The sequence below is a fragment of the Stenella coeruleoalba genome, assembly GCF_951394435.1.
Source record: "Stenella coeruleoalba genome assembly, chromosome: 6".
Taxonomy (NCBI): Eukaryota; Metazoa; Chordata; class Mammalia; order Artiodactyla; family Delphinidae; genus Stenella; species Stenella coeruleoalba.
In genome coordinates, this window is record NC_137151.1 from 66489658 (window position 1) to 66507240 (window position 17583).

The 17583-nt window shown below is 40.7% G+C and overlaps 1 protein-coding gene across 14 annotated transcripts in view; it reads left to right on the forward strand.

The window, feature by feature from the left end:
- The window catches only part of MYO3B (myosin IIIB), a 506873-nt gene that overhangs the window by 252059 nt on the left and 237231 nt on the right, over positions 1-17583 (forward strand). For all 14 annotated transcript variants that reach the window (XM_079925177.1, XM_079925176.1, XM_079925182.1 and 11 more), the window contains 7 exons: positions 3344-3440; positions 4403-4519; positions 5036-5140; positions 7541-7624; positions 8668-8870; positions 13500-13598; positions 13920-14034. In XM_079925177.1, coding sequence (XP_079781303.1) covers positions 3344-3440; positions 4403-4519; positions 5036-5140; positions 7541-7624; positions 8668-8870; positions 13500-13598; positions 13920-14034 — 820 coding nt within the window. The remainder of the gene's footprint in view (positions 1-3343; positions 3441-4402; positions 4520-5035; positions 5141-7540; positions 7625-8667; positions 8871-13499; positions 13599-13919; positions 14035-17583) is intronic.

Here is a 17583-nt window from a genome sequence, read left to right on the forward strand (position 1 = left end):
GCCAGTAGCTCAAACAAAGAAGTCTGCAGGCCCAGTGATGAGATATCAAAGAGAACTCCCAGAAATGGTTTTAACCATAATGCAGGTGTAGAGATTAGATTATAGTGAAGCCAACAGCACTTTAGGACTTTATTCCCCCAGTGTCTGAACAAACCTGGTACCTTCTACAGCTTCTTTCCCCCCTCATGGGCTGGACCTAAGACATCCCCAAAATCCCCAATCCTCTATCTCATCTGTGCCCACTGTTGTTTTAGGGGAGCTCCCAGTCTCCACCTCTGGCTCTGTCTCACCGACTCTTAAGATCCAGTTCTTATTCTCCACCCATTGCCTTAGACCTGATGTTTCAGAATTGCCCTCATTCCCACCTTACTTGAACTGGGGACTCAGACACCAGTTTCCCCTTTTCCTGATCCCTGGATCCTTAGGTCAACCCTTCTCACCACTACCTGCCCCACACCACACCAAACCCAAACTCTAAGAACCAGCCTAAGCCAGGGCTTTGAGTCTCATCCTCTCTAAGCTTTAACCCCAAAACTCTATTTGTCTGGGAAACCAGGCTTGGCAGACAACATACTTAGGGCTTCATGAAAACAAATAGAAAATCTAGCAAAAAGCAGTATAGACTTTGTTGGGATTTGAAAATATCTTCTAAATCATCAAAACTATAATACCTTACCATATACTCTTAATTTAATAGAATGCGTTTTGCTTTATCCAACCATTTACCTATCTCTCCATTCCTCTAAGCTTTGGAATACTCAATTCGAAGTTTTTAGTTGGAAATCTGTAATTTTCACATTAAACAAGGAATTCTTCAGCAAGAATTGATAATACATGCTATTCTCAAGTAAGGCACTAGGTGGAGCATGTGAATTTAAAGGAAATTTAAGTTGATGGTTACTGGTGACAACAAATTATTTAACTCAAGAAAACTGTAAAAAAATTTAAACCAAATTTCTTTTGATTAATTTCAACTAAAAATAGACAAATATAAAACAGTGTAACACTTTTAATAAATATATGTACTCTAGGATAATGTAAATTAAAAAAGATAAAAATTGGAATAAATAATTTTTTTCTCTTCATTCTCTCCAAACACTATAGCCAAAGCAGGAAAATGAAGCAGGTAGCAGTTTCAGAAGAACACTAGTTGGGGAATACTGAGATAGGGCTGGAATATATATTTTTTTCCCTGAGTGAGAAGATGAAGTGGTCTGTATCAGAGTGGAAATACCTTGCAAGCTCAGATTTGCAGACAGCATCTGCATGATTCCTGGAGGTTAAATCTGTGAGATAGATATACAGATAAGCTCTTCAGGGTTCAGAAGATAACAGTTTCGATCCTGGTGGTATTGCATTGTACATGTTCACAGTTATAGTCACGACTTTCTAGTAGAGTTTATTTGTGATATTGCAAGTGAGGTTTGTCAGTGCTTCCACTTTTAGTTGGCTGTAAAAATGTCATCCAGCGTGCAACTTGACATCCCTATATGCAGTTCAGGCTGACTTCAAGTCCAGGTCAGGAGTTACTGGAAGAAAAAAAAAAAATCTCAGGAAACTCACCTTTGACTCAGTGATATTTTGAAATCTGATTCCCCCGATCAGCCTGTTACCATGTACTTCTCAGAGTACCATGCATTCTGTCCAAGGTATTTAGTTGCACTCAATGGAGAGACAGAATGGAGAGTGCTTACTTCATCTTGACCCGAACCAGAGCTGTGGATTTTTAAAAAATTCCTGACTTTCTTTGTCAAAAGATGCTTGAAATAAACTCTAACATAGACTATTTCATACGATTGCAAGATATAAATTTAGGAAGGAGATAAACTAGCTGAATTTAATATGATGAGAATTTAATTTATTAAAAATATGTTGCAATATTTTGTTTTATGGTGAACTTCAAAGGAAAAAAATGCTTGGGTTTTATGTGAAGAGGATTTGGCCAGAAATGTGTACCCTCCTGCTGTTTTATTTGGCAAAGTGGCTAGATAGAAGCAGCTCTGAGTTTTTAAGAAAAGCTGTTTTTCAAACAGATATGATTTTTCTTTGACATCACTAATATGTTAGAATACAGATGAATAAACTGTTCTGTCTAATAATAATTTTAAAATGCTTAGGTTATAAATTTGACTTTATTAAGTAAAATTAAGTTTCATCTACTTTGGACTTTTATATGAATTAGCAGCAAAATTGGTTCTAGCACTGGAGATGACTAATACCATGCTTAAAATACTCCTTCTACAAATCTATCAATAATAGGGATTAGGAAGTAACTTTTAATTTAATAGGCAGGAAGTTTTTTTAATGCCTGGTGAGTACACTCCCAAGAGAAAATCTCACATATGTACACAAGGAGATGCACATAAAGATACTTGAGTGCTGCTTTGTTTTTGGTAGCAAAAAGTTGGAATCAGCCTAAATGTTGATCAAGACCAATAAAGAAATTGGTACATATTTATATGATGTAATATTACCCAGTGATTAAAGTGACAGTCACTTGCTCACTCACTCTCATTCTCTCTCTCTCTCCCTTGTTCCCTGTCTTTCTCTCTATGTATGTATGTCTGTGTGTCTATCCCTGTCACCTTTTATGCCCAGTATCATCACAGGTCCATATATATATATATATATATATATATATATATATATATATGGAAAGAGAGAGAGAGATGGGAGAAGGAGGGGGTGGGGAATCATGATGTTGAATGGAAAAAAAGTAAATTTGCAAAATGAAACCACCAGTATGATATCATTTTTATAATTTAACATACCAAATCTGTGTATTATGGGTACATATATGTGTATGACCAATATTTTTAAATTGGAAGGATACCCACGAAATAGTGGTCACTCAGGAAAGGGGAGTGGGATGGAACATGGGTCCCAAAGGGATTTAGAATAAACAAGATAAAATGTAAGCATTTATCGATTCGTTGGTATCTGCTATATTATTCTCTGAAGTTTTCTGTAGTTTCAAAAATTTCTCAAGAAGTGTGGGGTGGTGCTGGTGGACAGCAGGAGGGGACCTCAAGGGAAGTACCCTAGTGAGAATTACATGCCTGACACTGAACAGAAAATAATGCAAGGAAGTGCTGTGGTTGGCACGTAAGAAAAGCAGATATAAGTGTTAGATGGGCCCACTTGGCTGTGCTCCTCATGGCAGCGGAAGGCTTGAGCTCTGGAGCTCCCCTTCCCCCCGGGGGACCCTGAAGTGATGGGGAGAGAACTGGGGACCTGGACTGGAGTCGCTCTTCCTGTCCCTTCTCTGAAGTCTCTGAACACGTTGCGTGGTAAGACTGTGGCTGAGTTGTTCTTGTTGCCTACTTTTTGCTGTATTTTCTAGGCATGAAAGGATGCATACCAGAAGACCCTACCATGTGGGAGATGCTGAAAAATACTGCCTTGAGGATGATTTGGTCAATCTCGAGGTTCTGGATGAGGTACTAAATATTTAATAGACAATTTTCACCAATGACATTTGTTTCACATGAGTGGTGTGACCTTTCTGTTGTAGATCATATTCTCCTAAGGTCACTTGAAACTTTAATTGTTTGTATAGCCTTAGGGTGAAGCTCAGGAACATTTGGTTGCTGTGACTATGATCCGGTGTTGTGTGCATTTATAGTCCCCCAAATGTCCTGAATGATGACAAGAAAAGGGTTTGGATTTTTCCCGTAAAGGCCTTTATATTGTAGGCTTAAATGATGTATTAGATCAGCTGAAATTATTTTCTGTTTATAGAAAAGTGCAACTTAACCCTTAAATTAAGATAGTTGTTTGCTCTTCATAAAGAGGAGCTTCATTTAGGGACATAGTGAAGCTAATATAGCTTGAATTCTAAATTTGGAAACTGTGATAATCCCCATTTAAAATATGCATGTTTAATAGAGCTGTTAATTGCACTGGAGCTGCTTCTGCTGATTCTAACTCTGGGGACCCTTAACTGCAATGCATGAATCACTAAAGTGTGATATAAAAGTGTTCAATTCTGCATTCCCACCACATAAATTTTAAGTGTAATGCTTTGAGAAATGAAGTTACAATTTGTCTGTACTTTATTAATAGTAATGACCTATTAAATCAAATTCTAAATAGAACATTTTGGTTGGGTGAGACATGTTTTTCATAATAACAGACAAAATCTTTGTTGCATATGTCAGAGTCTCTTAGCAAGTCCTAAGTGGGCCGAATTCTTTTAGCATATTCCTAATTTTTTCTTTTTCAAGGCAAATATCTGCATTTAGGATCATTAGGATCCTAATCAATAGGGTATGACTTAAATGGGCTATTTTAATGTTTTAGAGAAAAATATTCTCGTAAGAATACATTTGTTGTTATTTTTAGGATCACTCCCTTGACTGGAAATAGCGTTTACTCTCAGTACTATTTATCCTCTTCTTAGGATACAATTATTCATCAGTTGCAGAAGCGTTATGTGGACTTACTGATTTATACATATGTTGGAGACATCTTAATTGCCTTAAACCCCTTCCAGAATCTAAACATATACTCTCCACAGGTAAGGGATCCTTTATGATCATGGTGCTCCTTAATAGGAAATGTGAAATCTCAAGGGAAAATGAAAAGGGAGAAACAATGAGAATAAAATTATGTCATCCTAGGGGTGTACATACCCCAAACTGAAGATAATAATACAACACAGATGGAATTGTTACATTTTGGGGGTAACTTTTTAAGTTAATATGTAACAAAACAGCTAACATTTATTTAGTGCTTACCACATACCAGGCACTGGGTTACCTTCTTTATCTCTCACGAACCTGTGTGACAGGTAATATTATTAAGCCTGTTTGGCAGATGAGGACACTTAGCATAGTGACGTTAATGCCCTTCCACAAGCTTGGGAAGCCAGTAAGTGAAGACTTGGGATTTGAAGTCAGCTCTATAGACTCCAGAGCCTCAGCTCTACAGCCTCCCTGATGCCACAATTCTCCTAATAAGTGACGAAGCCTTGGTTTTGTGGGCAAAAAGGTACTGGGACATTATAAGGGTTCTTTAAGTTAACGTTTTTCAGTTTTCCAGACTTTATCATGGAGTGAAACGTGCCTCAAATCCCCCCCACATATTTGCATCAGCAGATGCTGCTTACCAATGCATGGTTACTTTCAACAAAGACCAGGTAAGAACTTACTGCCCTTCCCCACCGAGTCCCACAGTAGGATGTGTTCTGTCCTCCAATGCAGCTCTTAAGTCTCCCTAAAAACTTTCCATTCTGGTTGCTGGTGCTGACTCAAGGAAATAGGCAGTAAAATAGTAGCTCAGGGGAACAGGAACAGTGATAAAGCCAGAGTAGCAGGAAAACGTGAAAACCCTTTTCAAGGAATGTGAAACGTCCTTGTCAAGGGCACTCACTTCCCCTGGGAGAATATAATAAGGATAATCCTAATATGAATATAAGAACACAAAGCTAACACAAACCTGATGACGTGGCAATGACTGTCATAAAAATGGGATGGAGAATGACGGACATGAAGTTCTTTCCAGTGAAGGTCTCAGAAATTTCATGGTCCTGTCCTTTTTGTATGAAATACTGCACACAGGTTGTTAGTGCTTCTGCACCACACTGTTTAGCTGCTGAGAAATTGTGATGAATTGGGTAAAGACTGAACAAATCTTAAACTCAGTGCTAGTTAAACACAAAGCTCACCCGTACGTTTTAACTTTCTGGACCTCTGATTCACAGTGGCGGCATATCCAACCTTTGGCCCTTCCTTTACTTTCAATATGTGTGTTTTCCCTTCTGTCTTTATTCTGTTTGAAATAGAAACAATCTAATGTGGTGGGAAATTTTATGAGAGCAGCCCAGTGTGTGTATTTCCTGAGACCTGTGAAGTCCCAGCTTTGGATTTGCTGAGGAGCTGATTGAAATTATAATAGTGCCAGTTACGAAATGGAGTACCTGGATTCACTGTGTGTTAGCAACTTGGCTTCTCCACATTCTTACCTTTCCCAGAGACTTGTGGAATGTCCGTAGAATTCATAGAAAGGAAGGAAATGAAGAGCGATATATGTGTTTCTCAAGTTAAAAAGTTACCCCACTGTGTTATCTTTTTCTCTGACACTAAATGTGTGTCTTTACCAACACCAGCCAGTTCTCCAATTCCCTGACACCAGCTGGCTGTCTAACAATTCAGTTCCATTCAATTCTGATATGAACTATCCATGTTTAGCACAGACCTCACAGGTTCAGGGCTCAGTCCCCAGACTGCCGCTACTTCAGACACCAGCTGTGAATGGGGTACCCAGGCTACCTACACTTCCTCCTGGCTGACTGCAAATTCAGGGATTCCCACAGCCCCCCACAGGTTTGATAGTTCACTAGAACGACTCACAGAACTCAGGAAAACACTTTACTTAGGTTTACTGGGTTTTTATAAAGGTTACAACTCAGGAGCAGACAAATGGAAGAGATGCATAGGACAAGATACAGGGAGGAAAGTGGTGTAAAGCTTCCACGCGTTATCCTCCCAGGCCTGCGACATATTCACACCGGAAGCTCTCAGAATCTTGTTCAAGAGTTTTTATGACTCAGTCAATCTCTGGCCCTTCTCTCCTCCCCAGAAGCTGGGGTAGCGGGGGTGAAATTTCCCACCCTCTAAATCATGTGTTTGGTCTTTTATTAACCAGCCCCCATCCTGAAGCTGTCTTGGGCTCCACCTTGAACCACTTGGTGAGCAGTTAGGGTTGGTTGAAAGGGACTTGTTTGTGAATAACAAAGGATGCTCTCATCACTCCCGTCATTCAGGACATTCCAAGGGTTTTAGGAGCTCAGTGCCAGGAACCAGAGACAAAGACCAAATATATGTTTTTTTATTATACCACACCCACTAATCTCCTTTATATATACATAAAGAGCTCCTAGAAACAAATGGTAAAAGACCAATAATATATATTTTAAAAAAGGCAAAATATGGACTGGTCACAAAAAAAGGAAAATATGAATGACCTTAAACTTACGAAAGGATGCCCAATCTCACTCATAATAAAAGAAGTGCAAATTAAAACTGTACCGAGGTATAATGTTTTGCCTATCAGACTGGCAAAAATCCAACATAGCCATTTGGTGAGGGTGCAGGAGAACCGACACTTTCATATACTGATACAGTCCTTAGGAAAGCAATTTGGTATTATCTATCAAACTTATAAATGTGTTTACCTTTTGGTCCAACAACCCCATTTCTGGGAATTTATTCTACAAATGAACCTGCATATAAATATAATGACCTACATATCAGGTTATTCATTGCAGTATTGTTTGTAATGACATCGGGAAAATCTCAAGTATCCATCAATATGGGATGGGTTAAATAGACTATGGTACATCTGTATAAGGGAGTGACAAACTACTGAAAAGGTTGAGGAAGCTCTCGGTGTACTGAAATGGAAAGATTCCTAAGATATATTGCTCAGTGAAGATTTAAGGTATACAGTGGTAGATGTTATATGAAAACCATAGCTGCACACACAGGGTGTCTACTGTGCTTTGAATTCTTCACCAACACTTCATTTTCTCTGTTAGTGCATTGTCATCAGTGGAGAAAGTGGCTCTGGGAAGACGGAAAGCGCCCACCTGATAGTTCAGCATTTGACTTTCTTGGGAAAGGTATTGACGACCTGCTTTCTGTATCGTGGTTAGAGGACTGCGTATTTTCTAAATAATGGAAATACTGGGTTTTATTAGGGGTTACATAGAAACATTCCATCTTTGTTATGTTCACCTCCTGATCGCTAGGCCTCTTAAGATGTCAGCATGTCCTCCACCTTTCACATAGTGAAGAAAATAATGCCAGCACCAATTTACTAGATTATTGGCAATTAAGTTTTCATGTTTTCAGTGTAATACAAACATTCAGCCATTAAGTAGTAAAAGTGGTTAAACATTAGGAGCAGGAGCAGGGAGCGCCACTAAGGAGATTAAAGGGTCGGAAATAGAGCTCTCTGAACAAAAGTTGAGGGAAATGGAAATTCTCAGCTTGGGGAAATGGACATCAAAGGGTTAGCTTTAAAGATACCCTAGCAGTTGCTTATACTCAGAATTAGTGTATTAGGAGACTAGGAACAAATTTAAGAGTATTTTTTACAGATGAGGTTTATTGAATATTATAGTGAATAACTGAGAAAAGTGATGGTATCTCTCTATTTAAAATTCTTTCTGGGCTTCCCTGGTGGCGCAGTGGTTGGGGGTCCGCCTGCCGATGCAGGGGACACAGGTTCGTGTCCCGGTCCAGGAAGATCCCACGTGCCGCAGAGCGGCTGGGCCTGTGAGCCATAGCCGCGGAGCCTGCACGTCCGGAGCCTGTGCTCCGCAACGGGAGAGGCCACAACAGTGAGAGGCCCGCGTACCACCAAAAAAAAAATTCTTTCTAAGCTCTTCAGGCATTTTATCTGTCAAGAATTTTAAGAGAAGTGTAGTTGGTTGTAAAAACTAATGACCTAATCTAGCCTCATCTGATGCTTATACATCTGGGGAAATGCTCATCGGAGAAAACAATGCTGGTGATTGATGCTAATTTCCCCAAATGGAGTTTTTCCCCCAGAGGATAAATGTGAAATCTGTGGACTGGGTGGTGTGGGTGGACCTTGCGTGGCAGCTCTATTGAAGTAATGTTTCTGGAGGCTCCTCCTGACTGTTCTTGTTTGGCACAGGCAAATAATCAGACCTTGAGAGAGAAAATTCTGCAAGTCAACTCTCTGGTGGAAGCCTTTGGAAATGCATGCACTGCCATCAATGACAATTCCAGCCGTTTTGGAAAATATCTGGAAATGATGTTTACACCAACTGGAGCTGTGATGGGGGCAAGAATCTCTGAATATCTCCTTGAAAAATCCAGAGTTATAAAACAGGCAGCGTAGGTGCACTATTTTCTCGCTCTGGCTTTGCGCTACAATACAGACTGGGCGGCTTTGGGAATTTTCATGGCTCCATTCACCCTTGTTCTTAGCATCCTTGCCCCCCATCCCCACCCCCAGCCTCCCCAAGAGCAAGGAATTATTTAAGCAGAGGATAAGTGGTGACTTCTAACCTAAAAGATGTTTACAAGCAGAGTAGAAAGGGCTGGGTGGGATTACAGTGGGATAGGTATGCCCGTTCTTCCTGAGTTTGTTATACCAGGTAGAATTTAACAATATGCAGTTACTTTTAAAAATCATTAGGTCCCTTAAAATTGAGCTTGTCTATCAAAAAAAAAGCACTGAGAATATTCCACATGTTCATTTTTTCCCTAGATTGAGAGAGGAAAAAAACTTTTGTTTTAAGAAGAGCAGTATAGCAATAGTCCAATAGCATGGACTGCCCCTGGTTCAAGTGCTGGCTCTGACCTTGACTATGTGACCCTGGGTATGTCCCCTATCCTCTCTGTGCCTCCTCTGTGAAATGGAGATGCTACTAGAGCCTACCTCATGGGTTTATTGTGAAGATCAGTGAGTTTGTTTATATAAAATGACTTCAAAAAGTACGTGGGTTGGTATATGTGATCAGAGAGTTAGCCACTGTTATTACTGTTGCAGGACACCAGACTTCCTCAGGGGCCTGGCTCCCTTCATGCATTAATCAGTAATTATCTGTTGAATTCCCGCTGTGTGCCAGTGCTGTGCTCTCTGTTGGAGTTGCAAGAGTGAACAAAATAGACGAGGTCCCAGTGTTCATGGGGCTTGGAGTGGATAGGGGATGGAAGATGGGTGGGCGGCCAGGGTCGGGGTGATGGGGTGGCAGGGGAATCGCAGGCATTAAGCACAAAAAACTGTAAATGCAGACCAAGTGTGATAAGTACCAGGAAGCAAAGTAAGGTGCTGTGAAGGTAAAACAGGAGAAAGGGCAGTAACCTAGTCCAGGAAGAGAGGGCTCCCTGTGTAAGAGACGTTGAATCTGAGGATCACTAAGAGTGAGCCAATGAGATGAGATGGAGACAGGAGTGGGGAGGAGGGAGAGAGGAGCAAAGACAAGACTGAGGCAGGTCCTGCAGGGCTTTGGAACCAGGCTGAGGAACCTGATTCTAAAGGCAATAATAGGAAGCCATTTGACATTTTCAAGAAGGGGAGTCTCGAAAACCAACTTGCATTTTGATACAATGAAATAATGGCTCTGGCTTCAGTGGGGCAAATGGATTGGAGGAGATGCGAGAAGTACAGTTACGACATTGAGACCACTAGGAGGCTGGTTTCAAATCCATGTGAGCGGGAACGTTAGCCTGCGCTGAGGTGGTAGCGGTGGAGATGGGGATGCAGGGGAGCTGATGCATCTGAGAAATACTGTGCAGGTAGAACCCACAGGACTTGTTTTAGGTTCAGAGCCCCAGCATCTTCTTTTATCATATACCTGCAGTTTCCTCACAAAATAGGGACTGACATGAAAATTAAACAAATGTACCTAAGGCTAGAGTCAGTCATTTTAGCTTCCGTGTGGTGTCTCGATTAATTTTTATGAGGTCCCTACTTCTTTCTTCCCAAATTAGGGTGATTTTAAAGTTTAGGGAGCTACCTCTGAGAGAATGGAAATTATAGTTTTCTGTGTTCAAATGTAAAGTGGTCTTTTATAAGGAAAATGTGAGGAGGGTTCCAGTCACAGCAATGTCACTTATTAATATAACTATCCTTATACCTTACTTTCCTCATATGCAAAAAGGGCATGATAAAGCCAACCTCACAGGGCTGTTATGAGAATTAAATGAGATGATATGTGATTTTTACCAAATATAGAATCTGAAACATAATTGGTACCTAATAAACCATAACTTATTATTATTAAATTTAGTCAATATGATAGCACTAATGGATAAAGTAGACTGAAGACATTGGATGAGGAGAAGATGGGACCTGTGCAAGTTCTGTTTGTCTGACCTTTCTGGTCCTGTCCTCCTCCAGCACATAGTAGGATTCTCCTTCTTGGAACCCTGTGGCTGGATATGGTCATAGGACTAGTTCTGGCAAATGCGCGTTTAATGGAAAGACCCTCCAGAGTGCTGGCAAAGTGCAAGATGGTGGCTGCTCCATCAGCTCGGGCCCAGTGACTCTGATGAGCAACCCCCCCACCCCCTGCACCGTGACCCGCAGTAGACAAGTACTCTGAGCAAGTACTCTTAGCAAGAAGCTAAGACTTTATTGAGTTAAGCCACTAAGATCTTGGGATGTTTGTTACTGCAACCAGATGGATGTCAGTAAGCAAAGCTTGGAAGAATTGAGCGCTGGAAGTATCTGCAAAAATCTATAGGAAGGTAGGACCACAACGGGTCAGCCAATGCCTGCACTTCTACCAGAGGCGGAAGAACAACTGTCATTCATGCGGGGCATACCAGTTCATGAGGCCCTGTAAAGGCCTTCCCGTCTCAGTGAATGGTTGCCACCATCACCAGATACTCAAGGTAGAAAACTGGGAAGCAACCTCCAGGTCCCTTTCCCTCACCACCCTCATTCATTCTATCTGGATAGTCTTTTAGTTGTTTTTCCAAAACATATCTTTAAGTTTACCCTTGTTCTCCATCATCCCTGCCATTACCCTGTCCCAGTCACTCACTGTCTCACCAGATCCTCCTAATTGGTCTCCTTGCATCCATCTTAACTTCTTACAGTCTAGTCACACACTTACAGTTTAAGACACTTCAAAGAATTCTAATTGCATAATCAACAAAATCCTCATTATGGCCTGACAAGGCCTTGTGTGGGCTGACCCTGCCCACCTGCTTCTCACCAGCCTTCCTTTGTTCTACATGGATATCATGCTCAGAGCCTTTTCGTATACACTGCTCCCTCTCTTGGGGATGCTCTCCCCCTTCTCTCTGTAGCTCCTCCCAGCCCCTTCTCATGCTTCACAGTTTGATTTTAGTGTCATTTCCTTCCAGAGTCCTTCCCTTGACTTGACGCAAGTGGCCCTCACCCCACAGCATTGTTCATCTCAGTCTCTTGTTTGTTTCTTTCAAAGCCCTCATCACCAGTTTCCCCGTTGATTCATCTGACTCCATCACTAGAAGGAAGCTCCAGAGGGCGTGAATCCTCTGAGTCCTGTATCCCTGGCACCTAGTGCAGTGCCTGCCATGCTTGGCACTCAATAAGCTTATTAGTTCAGTGAACAAATGGGTGAGAAATGGCAAGTAGAGACATGTAGAACACAGGGCAGAGCTAAGAATGTATCAGAAGAGCTTGGACAGGATGAACAACCAGAGGAAGACTAGGATATCCAGGAGATGCTGAAGAAAAGAGTGGGGCCCTTGTCACAGATAGGGACAAGAAGTAGAAGGAAGACAGGTTTCTTCCACAGAGCTACGTTGGCCAAGGTGAGGATTTGAGAAAATCCTGGGGCATCAACAGGAGAGAATGACCTCCTCCAAAGGAGAGAAAGGGATGCAGAGCAGGGCTTTTCAAACTATCTTTGCTGAAAGACTAGCTTTTGCAAAAAATATTGGGTTGGGCTTCCCTGTTGGCGCAGTAGTTGAGAGTCCGCCTGCCGATGCAGGGGACACGGGTTCGTGCCCTGGTCCAGGAAGATCCCACATGCCGCGGAGCGGCTGGGCCCGTGAGCCATGGCCGCTGAGCCTGCGCGTCGGAGCCTGTGCTTCGCAACGGGAGAGGCCACAGCAGTGAGAGGCCCGCGTACCGCAAAAAAAAAAAAAAAAAATTATTGGGTCAGCCCAAAAATTTGTTTGGGTTTTTTCTTAAGATGTTACGGAAAAATCCAAACGAACTTTTGGGCCACCCCAATAGTAGTTCACAATCTATTGTGAACCAATACTTTCGTAAAATGTAATTAAAATGTATTATCAGAAAAATTATCATACTCTTAGATGTCATAGCAATATCACTTACTATAAAATGTCTAGACATAGACTTTCTAGTTCCTTGTCTTATCATAGCTGACAGCAATCCACAGACCACACTGAGAGCAGCACCCATCCGAAAGAACCCTGGCCAGGGTGGCCTAAAAGAGGGTGTATAGCAGGAGACCAGGGGACGGATGCAAGCCATTTTGAATCATATTTGAGAGAATACAAGTTTGAGAGAGTAGTCACCTCTCTTCTGCAACCACTTCCCCTCCCTAACTTGCTGTACACCTGGCTAGCTGCTTCCTGTCTTGGGCTTCAGTAAAGTAGGGAGTTTGGCTGATCTCTCTAAGCTGGACATCACTGTCTCTGAAGCAACATGGGCTACAAACAGAAGACGAGTGGCACAGACGCGTAGTCATTTGTTCTGGAAAGATCGCTAAACATATGTAACCTGAGCTGTTACCTATAAATGTTCCATTCTCTAAAACCTCCTTCTGCATATAGTAAACATAAGTGTGTTTAATAGTGTGACATTGTGGCAATTACTATACTAATCCTATCACTATTGCTATTCTGTAATTGGGAAGTAGCATATTTAATTGCCTGTAAATGCAAATTTGCTACAGAATAATATTTTGCACAGAAAGGAAACTATATAAATTACTTGGAGTGGGGAAGCCCAGAATATATTGTTAGTAATGTCCCTTTCCTTTTATTTTTTTCCAGGGGAGAGAAAAATTTTCACATATTTTACTATATTTATGCTGGCCTTTATCACCAAAAGAAACTTTCTGAGTTCAGACTTCCTGAGGAAAAGCCTCCTAGGTAAGTGTCGGGGGTTTTAGTTGTTAATTTTTAATGAATATACAATTAGCAATGGACAAAACTTGGAAATAGTGCGGTTCTCCTAACTGGACACTCAGTCCCTTTAGCTGAAATGCCCACATGAGATGGCAGGAACTACATCTCCCTTTGCATTTTCTAGAAAGTTCAAAAACTCAACTGCAACCATTTTACTCAGCATGTGCACCATTATTTTATCACTGTAAGGAAATGCCCTTGCAAAGAAGGAGCCCAATGATGCCCTGGTATTTGGGGTGCCATTTCCAAGTCAGTGCTCATTCTGTTTGGTCATACTCTCTGTAGGTACATAGCTGATGAAACTGGAAGGGTGATGCACGACATAACTTCCAAGGAGTCTTACAGAAGACAGTTTGAAGCAATTCAGCATTGCTTCAGGATTATAGGGTTCACTGACAAGGTAAGTGATTGTCAGCGGAGGAAGAAACTCAAGTGTTAATATTCTTGGGTGAATGTGAGTGAAGATATGAATGTTCTAACTTGGGGCTGGACACTTGCTTTTCAAATGCCACGCTGGTCATGTTATAAGGTCTTGCTACTCAAAAGTGTGATGCGTGGATGAGAAACATTGTCATTACACAAGACTTGTTAGAAATGCAGACTCTCAGATCCAACTAAGAACAGCAGAATCAGAATCTCCATTTTAATAAGATGCGAGGTGAACATTAAAATATAAGTACCCTTGTGAGTGCCACGTGCCTGTGAATTGTTGTCACTGTCACCAGTTCACGCCAGCTGTGATAACAAACACCTAAACAATGCTGCCCTTTTCTGAGTTGGGGTTGTTCCAGCCGTTAGAGCGAATTGTGTAATAGGAGTATAGGAATATGTAGGTTACCCCCAAGCCACAGGAGTATATTTATGCAAGTAGTTCTTTGTGCCCCAAAACAAATTAATTTAAACCTTTTCAACTTTCTTGCAGTCACTTCCTTCTCCATGGCACACAGTTGCACATTATTAGCCATAGCTCTAAGTACTGTACTACCCTTATCATACTAGATACAGGCTGTCTCTATTAAATATATGCCAGAGGTGACAGAAAATATTTATCTCTCTAGGCTCAAATATTACTCTGTGGTACATTTATGTCATAGTTTCTGGGCTTCTTGCCATCAATTTTGTAAAATATACAGATTCTTTTGCTTTTCCAACAAAGGAGGTGAATGATTAGGAGGTAAGTGAGAGTGTTTAAATCTTCAGGGATTAGATTACAAGACACTTGAGTTACCCTGGGACAGCCACTCTGGATAAAGGATTGCTTTTGTAATCTATTGAGTTTGGCCAGCCCTTTCCTCCCCAGCATGGTTGATTTTAGTCATAAAAATACTTTTCTTCTTTCTAGCCAGCTGTTAATTTTCTCTGTCAGCCTCCCATAGACTTTAAACTGACAGACAGTGGAAAATCCCAAGAGTCAGATACAAATAGAAATATATTTCCCTTGGCTCCTTAGAGGAGAGCAACTAAACAGGTTCCAGCGTTGTTAAAGGACCTTTATGGTTATTAATTTATAGAGCTGGTTGTTATCAAAGGTGCATCGCCAGAAAAGTCGAAGTTCAGTGAAGATGGCAGTAGAGCCATTTAAAGTCACCTGGGTCATGCCCAAGTGTTTAGGGACATACTTTCTTGAAAGGGTACAGGAACAGTAGAGAAGTCAGTCATAGGGTTAATAATATTTTGCATTCCATAAGTACAATCATGGTTGCAGAATACTGTGGAGAGATTGGTACTAGCTCTAAAGGAAAGGCTATAATATCAGCCCTGTCCAATGATAGAAATGTGCTGCAAATAATAATAAAACAGATGCTGTTTTAAGATAACAAAATTAAAAATGTTAAGTATGTATCCTTGAAGTAAGCCATCCCTAACCCCTATGGGAAAAAAAGTCTAGTAGAAATGAATGAATGGCTGCATAAATAGATATGAAAATAAAGAAACATGAAAGATGGTGAACATTTTAAATTTGTGCCTGGTCTGGACTGTTGAATGAATAACCAGACTGGAATTACATGTATATGTGTAGGTATTCACCATGTCCACTGTTAATTCATACTGGAAATAAACACAATTTATGTCAGTTAGCCCTGGAAATGGAAGGAAGAGTCTAGATCTTATCTTTCTTATCCTTAATTCTTTGGTTATATCTCTGTCTATATCTCTATAGACAAACCATTTTGCTGAATCGACTCAGTTTGCTTTATGTTTGTAAACTCAAAGTAGTTTGACTACATTCAGAAAGATTCAGTTGACTGTAGTCAGGCAGTAGATGCTAAATAGCTGATGTAACAGAATTTCTCTTAAGTTTTCTGAGGGACATTTCTAGACAGAGCTTGAATGAGCTGGTCAATTTAATAAAAATTATGGATGGTCCCTATCCTTTCTTATAATGTCACTAATTCGGATGCCCTTCAGTTTTTCCAAAACTCTTAGAGCTCCTGGACTCAGGAGCATGAATTAAGTTCTGGGACACCAGCCAAAAGTACCTGAAAGAACCCTTGACCCTACGTTTGTTGTAAAGAAACGTCACTGGTGGAAGGAATCTTCCAATAACAATGAAGTCCCTCATGGGGGTGGGGGGTTATACTTAAAACCCTATGATAAAGATCAGTGCTTTTCTACTCTTTGTTTGTTTGGGTTTTTGTTTGTTTGTTTTTTCCTTAACATCTTTATTGGAGTATAATTGCTTTACAATGTTGTGTTAGTTGCTGCTGTATAACAAAATGAATCAGCTATACATATACATATATCCCCATATCCCCTCCCTCTTGCATCTCCCTCCCACCCTCCCTATTCCATCTACTCTTATTTTTGGATTAAACCATACTGTTTTTGTTTAATATTATGCTTGTCTTGCTGGTATATGAATTATCATAACATATTAAATAAATTGAGTTTTAAGTATGTTTATGTTTAATACTACATGAAGAATTTTTGACAGGTTATCTGTGATGGTCAAGATTGGACATTTACTGCAGATCACTTGATGAAGAGGTCAGGGAGAAGGCTTTGCGATTAGGGCAAAGTTTTTTTTCCTTTTCTTCAAAACAGATTATGAATTGGGAGAGTACTGCTGAGAATAGACTGAGGGTTATATGTTAAAATGTTAATTGGGGGTGTTGAGGATTTCAAGTGTCTTAAAGACAATAGGACTTACCATTGACTTTAAAAACAAAAAACCTTTATTGATGTATGATTGACATGCCAAAAAAATTTTTTCTAAACCAACTACTGACTTGCAAGTTACAAATGTTGTGAGCCTCTGAAAAGGGAACTGAGTAAAGGCATTGGAATAGAGCCTGTAAGGGAGAAGGCCCTTCAGCTGGGCCTAATGCAGTGCTTTGGGCAAAACTGGTGAAAAACTCAAGGCATTAAAAAAGAAGCACGGTAAAGAGAGACTGAGAGGGCAAGTAAATTCCTAGGGATACCAGAGACACAACTGCCACGAGATGCCCATGAACCCAGCCAGAGGTAATTTCCTTAAATCAGCTCCAGGCTAACAGAGAAAACCAGGATTCTTCTCAACTTTCCACTTAGCCTCAACTCTATGGAGAGAATACCTATCTCGGTGAAAGAAGTATCTTCTGAGAAAAAGAGAGAAGAAGCCAAGACCATACATCCTGCATGGGGCTTTGGTGGAGAAATGCTTCCCCACTTTTGCTGATTGGTGGTGAAACTGAATTCACACTCATCAACAGTGAATTGGGAAACCTAATTGGAGGAGTTGTTAGACTTCTTAATACATTTTCCTGTTTTGAGTGAAGTGATTCCATTTCATCATATAGAAAGTTGGAAATTGGTAAGAAATAAAAAGAGAGCAGCTTAGCAAGATTCTATAGGAAAGGCAGGGTTACCAGGAAAGGCTTCATAGCTAGAGATGAGGCAAGAGAAAATGAGCAAGGTAAGGAAGGTGAAAAATCCTTCCCAGGCTGGCTATGTGGGGAAGAGAAGAGAC